Below are 7,955 nucleotides of genomic sequence, written 5' to 3' on the forward strand. Positions count from 1 at the left end.
AAAAAAAAAGCATGGAGTATACGCTGCTCCTCATACTGTACATCAGCACAATTACCAGTGCAAGGTATTGAGGAAATTATATCCTAACTTGTTTCTGAAAAATGTGGTTACCTTTGAGGAGAACTTTGCATCCTCCAATTAGAGAAAAAGTACACTTACTATATACTTCTGATTTTAGGTAATTAAAATGACATTAAAAACCTAGAGATATATTTAATTTCTGCATCACATTCCTGGTAATGAATGAAGGTTTTGAGAAGGCATTTAATCCACCTGAAACAATAGTTAAAAGTGATGAAAAACCAGAACAGCTTTTTTATTTGAATTCATCAGACTTTAATGTATGTTCATTTTAACGGTTTCAAGGCTTATAGTTTGGAGGAAGTCACTTCTTTATTAAAATATACCGCTAATTAAAAGTTATGAAAGACAACGACTGAAATAAGGCGTCAAATATTTCATATTTAAAAAGACATTTATTTTTCACTTTGCAAGCATTTAGGCGGTCATGTCATTTTGAGGCGCATCTTTGGTCGCGGGATTATGACGCCATCACGTTTGATTATGACGTTTTTAGAGAGCGGCGCCGTTTCAGACTGGAATGGGAGCTAGCAATTTTTCCCATATTTTGTTAGTTTAATCCGTGAATGGCGCCGAAACAGGACCCGAAGCCTAAATTTCAAGAAGGTAAAAAACTATCTGTTTTAATTTCTGATAGATTTGTTGTGTCGTGCAGCGCTGGAGCCGCCGGAAAGGTCCGAAATGGTAGCTAGCTTTAACACCGCTAGCATTGTTAGCCTTCATTGTTGTTGCACAAAACAAATCTTCATGATTTTTATTCGCCACGTTGGTTATATCCTTAGTATTTCTCCTCACAGCACAGTGTAGCGTTAGTAGTATTATGCTGTGAAAGTCTAGGGTTTGAATTGCAGCGATATTGTTAGTAGCTATGAAGAAGCAGTCGCTTCATTCATGCAGTGATGTTAGCTTCTCATTGATTTCACCGCCCACCGATTGTTAGCACAGACTGCTGTTGACATGTAGGATTTTCTGCAGCTCTCTAAATTATATATACCAAGTGCATCGTGTATTGAAAGTACTTCAGTGGTCTTTTTTGGTGTGGCAAATCAACTTTTCTCAGGTAATAAAAATAAATAAATTATGAGTTCATTTTTTCAGTAATCAGTTGTCATATCACAGAGTTTGTTCATTCATTAATCATTTTCATTCATTGTATAAACAGTGTTAATCATGTTTCTAGAGCTGTGTGAATTCAGTAGACAGTACCAAGTTACTTTCTTAAAATAATAATATAGAAACTTCATTTTTAGAGCACTTTTCATACAAAGGACGCAGCTCAAAGTGCTTCACAAATAAAGATGCATCACCAAAACAAAATGGACTACAAGGTTCGACAATAAAAAGGCAGATAATGATAAATCAAATAAATTAAAAGTGAAGGTAAAAAGTAAAGAGACCGGTAAGCATATTAAAAATGAGAGAATTAATCTAAAATAAGAAGAACAAATACATTAAATAAAAGCCAGATTAAATCAGTAGGATTTCAGCTGTTGTTTAAAAATGTTCTCCATCTCTTACAGTTTTTTTTTAAGAATATTCCACATTTTTTTAGCATTGTCAACAAAAGCTGTACAGCCTATTTTTCTCTTGTCTGACTCGAGTTCATTTAATCTGATCTGAGTCCCCCTGAGTGTGGCTAATACTCATTAATAAACTTGGATGTAATGTAATTGTTCCCTGCCATTGTATCTGGCTGTGTATGCAAGATGTTCAAAAATATAAATTTAAGGTGTTATTATTGTTCTTGTGTGTTTTCAAGTAGTTTAGTCAGCTCTACAGTTTCATTGTGTTTTATTTGGACCACTCTCATGCTGATTTTAATTGCCCAACACTGTGTTCAGGTGAAAGAGTGCTGTGTTTTCATGGGCCATTGCTCTACGAAGCTAAGGTAGGATGCCTTAGGTAGTCTGTTTGTCTGATCACGTGATCCTCCTCTGTGTCTCTGATGTGTACATTTCAACATTTAAACATGACCATGATTTATGTCTCTCTTTGCAGTGTGTTAAGATAAACATCAAGGACAAGCAAATCAAATACTTTATTCATTACAGTGGTTGGAATAAGAAGTAAGTTTTGGTTCATATAAGTCAAGACTTTAAGATTTGTACGGTAAAGATTTCCCATGTGCTTAATTTCTTTCTTGGTGTTTTATCTTCCAGCTGGGACGAATGGGTTCCTGAAAGCAGGGTGCTTAAGTATGTGGACAGTAATCTGCAGAAACAGAAAGAGCTTCAGAGGGCCAATCAGTGAGTCCATACTCTTGTTTTTACTAACTTTAGCTTTTACCAAGACCACTACCATGAATTTTGTTTTATGACTAAGGTCCATAGAGAGCAAATTAGGACAAAATATCATGTAATTTTAGTAGAAAATGTCTGTCTGCATGGTGAACATGGTACTTAATATTCTAATATTCAGAAAAGACATTGACAGCACTACTGAAACAAAAAAATACAGAAGAGGTTTGACAAAAATATACAGGTTAAATAAACCCACTGCTGTCTGCATCCTGAAATCTCCTGAAAACAGACTGACTCTAATATAAATTATGTCAAGTAAATTAACATTTTTTTCTTTATTCAGAGACCATTATGTAGAAGGAAGAATGAGGGGTGCTGCGCCGAATAAGAAGATACCTGTTGCACCACAGAAAAACGATGTGTGAGTTGAAGTCATCAGTTACTCTACCTGTCACCTGCTCTGATATCTGCTGCCAAACTATTTCAGAAGTGTGATACCTGTTAATGACGTTTTTATTATTATTTTAACACCTCTATTTTTTTCTTTTGTAGGAAAACCAAAAAGAACAAACAAAAGAGTAAGTATATCATGTTGCATATTTGCATAATTGACACTGTGTGAATGCATGTCCTTCAAAATATCAGTTAGCAGGTGTTTGCACAAGTGTGTTACCACTATTGTTACAACAGAAGCTGTGAATAGTCCAAACAATCAGAGTATAATTACAGTCATAGCAGGGTGTCACATTAACTTTGGCATTTATTCCTATTATGAGTGAAATAACAGTAAAGTAAGTTTCCGATCATGCAGCTCCTGGTGCAGGAGAAGGAACTAGTTCAGGAGGAGACCCGACCCACCCTCCACGGAAGAAGAGGGCACGAGTTGATCCAACAGTTGAGAGTGTAAGTTCATGAATCTGTTTTAGCAATTATTTTTCTGGTTGGTGGTTTCTTTAATTATTAGTTTAATGTCAAATGATACTACTGAGACATAAGTTAAATCCTCAGCAGCAGGGCTGTCCTGAACTCCAGTTTCGTTGCGCCATTGAGAAATATTTGAGAAAAATTAGCTTGGGGAGGCGGCATTTTCATAAGACTTCCGTTTTCAGTCGTTGCACCTGAAAAAATGTGACAATTAGCCACATTGTTAGCATGCAGGTTAGAGTAACATCAGCCATAATATCTAAAGAAGAAAATACTTTGTAAGACGGCTAAGCTGCTACAGTTCTCAGGTTATTTGCCATTTTTCTTTGGCTTGCCTGATACTGACACATCTTTTTGTGGGTCATACTTATAAATTTTGAAACTACTACAGACGCTTAACTTTTTCAACATATTGCTAGCATACCTGTAGGCCTGTCGTGGATCATCAAATTATCATAAAACAAGGGCTATCATTAAGTTTAAATGTCCTTGTATGAGAATAAATGATAATTGGTGTTGATAATTTATGGACTATTTGGAATTTTTGGGGTGATGGTATAGAAAAATGGAGCCTTGGAATACTGATTTTGACATCGATTACCATGGCAGTGATGGAAACTTCATAGCTTCAAAGCCCTCCTGTCAGCACTACTCTGTAGTTATAGCTGTATGAGGAAAACACTGAGATTTATGAAAGGTTTTGAGTGACATTAACTGTGTAAACATGTTTAAACGCTTCCTCTCAAGGCTCCTTTTTTAAATCTGTTTCTGTCTGCTCAGGAGGAGACCTTCATAAATCGAGTGGAGGTTAAAGTAAAAATCCCAGAGGAGCTGAAACCATGGCTTGTGGATGACTGGGACCTCATTACAAGGCAAAAACAAGTCCGTAACCTCAGAGTTTACTGTCTTTTTTCACAGCATTTTATTCAACAATACATTAGAACATTTCCAGAGTTATTTATCTGCGTGTTTCTCTTTGTCCTTTTGTTTTACGTCTTCAGCTTTTCCACCTACCTGCCAAAAAGAACGTCGATGCAGTCCTTGAAGATTATGCAAACTACAAGAAATCAAGAGGAAACTCAGACAGCAAGTAAAAATACACATTGTTGCTTGTCATTTTCTCTGTCATGTTGCTTCCTCACACTTACTAAGCTGTTGTTGTCCAGTGCAAAAACATGACTTGCTTGTTTGCTCTGTGTGTCATAGAGATATAACTCGTTTTTTCTCCACTGCTCAGGGAGTTTGCTGTGAACGAGGTGGTTGCTGGTATCCGCGAATATTTCAATGTCATGCTGGGGACACAACTTCTCTACAAATTTGAGAGGCCGCAGTACGCAGACATCCTGGCCAACCACCCAGATACATCTATGTCTCAGATCTACGGCGCTCCTCACCTACTCAGACTCTTCGGTAAAAACACCAGTGCAACATTACTGTCTTGTTTATTACAGTGGAGATGGCTTTAATGCACTGGGACTTAAAAAATCTTTATGAGTCTGACTGTGAAGGTAATCACAGTCATAAAGTACAATGAGCAAAAATGAGGTATAAATCACCTGTGGATTCACCTCTTTGGTTGAGCCACACTAGCCCACGGAGGTCTGGGCCTTATGGGAAATTATATGCACTAAAGGCAGCTAAAAATCAGAAATATTATACAACAATATCAGTGTTTTTTGAAGGAGTACCTTCTTATCTAAACACATGAAGCGAGCCACACAACATACTATTGAGAAGGCTTTTTTTTCCAAGGCTGGATTTTTAGTTATTAGCAGTTTCACTTTGGCTCTTTATGTCATTATAGATAAAACTCTCAAACATCAATATCGGTATCTGCCTCAAGTGTAGGTCAGGCTACAGCAATAATAAGAAAAGCAGCCCCAAAGTGTTGCTCCTCCTCTACAAAAACAAAAGACTGAACATGTTTGTGTCCAAGCTTTTAAAAATGTTAACACTGAACTGTAGCTGCTATATTGTTAGCATAAAACAACATAGGCTCTTTCTTACACACAGCACACCTGTTGCTGCTAGTATCTGACCAACACAGTTGTCATTTTTAAGGCCAGCGCCCACATTGTTTAAGTCCTTGCACCCATCTGTGCGTCCATGGGTGGGTAGGTCTTAAAATGAGGTGTGGTCAGGTGCATTGTTGGCTTATTGCTATTTTGAGGCAGCAGAAAGCGACTGCACCACTGACCAACAAAAACCTGATCTGAAGTCAGAAAAGAAGAGAATAGTCCTGCTGTTTAAAGAGTGCATTGTTCTGATAGTAAGTTGCGCCTACATAGGCAGGTTCACATGTGTAGACTGTTGTAGAATGTTCTTTTTTCCTAAACCCAACCGTGTGTGTTTGTTGTTGAAGGAAAAAAAACATCAATTTGCGTTGCTGTACTGACGTAGTGCATTTATTTTGAAAGAGTTAAATGTGGCCAAAACGGTTACTGCACTCAANAGCCAGCTGCTAATGTTATGTACCGGGACACTGCTAATGCTGCTTGCCGTGCTGCTGTAGCTCAGTCGTAACTGTAACTGATGCTGAGACTGGTAGACGGCAGTGAACATAAACATGATTTGCGGACCGTAAAATATTTTTTTAAATGCGAATATCTGGCCGTACTATTGTTGTTGGTGAGATCAGTATGTTATATGAACATTATTCCTTAGTCTCTGTGACATATTAGGAGGATTTTACGACTGTTTGCTTTAGATTTCTTACGTATAGCTCCTTTAAAACTGAAAATCTGTGCATCGGTTCAATTCAAGCATGCAAGTATTAGATTTTTCTTTTGTATATAAGGAAATATACGTTGCATCAACTAGAACTACACACAGATATTAGAAATAAAACTGCTCTTTCTTTGAACTGCCTTTCTGTACACACTAGTATTCATCTGTATCTGACACTATGACCTGTGCTCTGTGCTGTTTCAATCACTTGAATTACCTCCTTGAGGATCAGTAAAGTGGAATTATTGAAGCTTTATTAGTTATTATATGTTAAAAAGGTTAGAGGCCACGTGGTGTGTAAAATTCTGTCTTTGTTTGGTTTTCAAAGTGAGAATCGGAGCTATGCTGGCGTACACTCCCCTGGATGAGAAGAGCCTTGCACTGCTGCTCAGTTATCTACAAGACTTCCTCAAGTGAGTATTGGCCAAACTGTAATTAATAAGGCTCCTATTGATTCATCTGCAGCAGAAATGAGTGAAGTGTTGCTCCATTCCAGGTACCTTGTAAAGAACTCCGCGTCGCTCTTCAATGCAAGCGACTATGAAGTTGCCCCTCCCGAGTACCACCGCAAGGCAGTTTAAGGTTTTTTTATTGTAGGATCTGAAGCCTCTGTGTGTTGAAGTGCGGAGACGACATTCTTACCTGTCGAAAGGATGTGATTTCACAAAAAGCCCACGGAGAACGGATTGTGCAAGATCTGTTGATTTTATTAAGGAAGACTCGGAGCAAGATGTCACACTAATCCCTGGACAAATTCATTTTCTTTCATGTGGAAAGCTGCTGAGTACGCTCTTCCCTGTATTGGTATGTTTTTGAGTACCACTTTTTAGTTTCTATGACACTTGTTTCGTCCGGTGTTTTACCAAGATCTTTTCGAAAGGAATTTCATCATGATTTTTTTGTTTTTGTTTCCTGTCTTGGTTCAGATGCTGGCTAAATTTGTCTTGTAGGCTGTCATCATTTTCTAATAAAAGTCTCATTCTCAGTTTCTCAGTTTTATTGTCTTAAATGTTCTTATCTCTTGTGTGTGAAAATGCTTCATCAAAAAATGCATCAGAGTGGATATAGTCAAGAGTACAGATGCCAGATGTTTCGGAGAGGAGCTGTGTGTTGTTTATACCTTGAGAAACAGTAAATTATTTAAACTATCACTGAAACTATGCACACAGTAATTCAACTTGCACATATTCTGCGGTCATTTTATATCACTTAAAGAGGAGCTGATACCAATTTGAGCCACTGTTTTATTGTATGCTTGTTGCATTAAATGTAATTGAACATGAAAAACAACTGAAAAGGCCAATGGAGTTACAATGTTATATTTCAATAAATTAAATATTTAAAATCTAGTCAGACACTTAAAAGATTGTTGAAACAATGAAGCAGTCATTGCAGTCAGTCAGTCAGTGTTGGCTGCCCACTTGAGCTAACGTTAGTTGGCTGCTTAGATTGAGCATGATGATTTAACTTCAGTCAGTATGGAGATGCTACACATTGTTAGCTCAGTTAGATTCTCCACAAATCATATCAATCAGGAGAGACAAGATTGAAGTAAAGAGAATATAAACAATATGGATATAATTGTACAGATTAACATAATTTGTGCTGATTGATATTTAACAGAGGTCTTTGGCGCTTGGACACCAGAGGGAGATATACAGACACTGGTGGTGGTGGAGGCTGATGACTCTGAGGCTGCTGATTGCTTAGGGCAGATGAGGCTGATGAATCTTTGAAGACTAGGTGGTGATGGGGAGGCAGAGGGCACGCACAACTGCATCAGAGAAACAACCATACTTAAAAAGAGGAGCAAGAAGATGATGAGCTGACAGAGAAGGTGTGCTGCTGTACTATTGTTTGATTGTAAATCAGCTGAAAACAGCGGATGACTCAACTGACATACCCACAAAATGACACCCAGAGCCCATACCAGAGACAGCGAGTTAGCATGTGAGGAAGAAAACTGCCTGAGTATCAACAGTA

At 37.7% G+C, this 7,955-nt stretch overlaps 1 protein-coding gene across 2 annotated transcripts; it reads left to right on the forward strand.

Moving 5' to 3' along the window:
- The first annotated feature begins 542 nt into the window (after window positions 1–542).
- morf4l1 (mortality factor 4 like 1) lies at window positions 543–6,960 on the forward strand. 2 transcript variants are annotated; one of them, XM_050074062.1, is made up of 12 exons: window positions 543–687; window positions 1,923–1,969; window positions 2,080–2,147; window positions 2,241–2,327; window positions 2,665–2,742; window positions 2,874–2,899; window positions 3,118–3,224; window positions 4,026–4,127; window positions 4,247–4,335; window positions 4,483–4,655; window positions 6,301–6,385; window positions 6,469–6,960. In XM_050074062.1, the coding sequence occupies exons 1-12, from the start codon at window positions 648–650 to the stop codon at window positions 6,551–6,553; spliced, it is 987 nt and encodes a 328-aa protein (XP_049930019.1). In that variant the 5' UTR covers window positions 543–647; the 3' UTR covers window positions 6,554–6,960. The 2 variants fall into 2 exon arrangements, with proteins under 2 accessions (XP_049930019.1, XP_049930020.1); XM_050074063.1 differs by having other exon boundaries at window positions 3,133–3,224.
- Window positions 6,961–7,955: the final 995 nt, after the last annotated feature.

The sequence above is a fragment of the Epinephelus moara genome, chromosome 20 (genome assembly GCF_006386435.1).
Source record: "Epinephelus moara isolate mb chromosome 20, YSFRI_EMoa_1.0, whole genome shotgun sequence".
Taxonomy (NCBI): domain Eukaryota; kingdom Metazoa; phylum Chordata; class Actinopteri; order Perciformes; family Serranidae; genus Epinephelus; species Epinephelus moara.

Excerpts from the sequence above, each read along its gene's own strand:
- morf4l1 (XM_050074062.1), top strand. The coding sequence starts at position 648 with ATGGCGCCGAAACAGGACCCGAAGCCTAAATTTCAAGAAG. Across the intron at positions 688-1,922 it reads GAAGCCTAAATTTCAAGAAG|GTGAAAGAGTGCTGTGTTTT; the intron begins GTAAAAAACTAT and ends CACTGTGTTCAG. Across the intron at positions 3,225-4,025 it reads TTGATCCAACAGTTGAGAGT|GAGGAGACCTTCATAAATCG; the intron begins GTAAGTTCATGA and ends CTGTCTGCTCAG.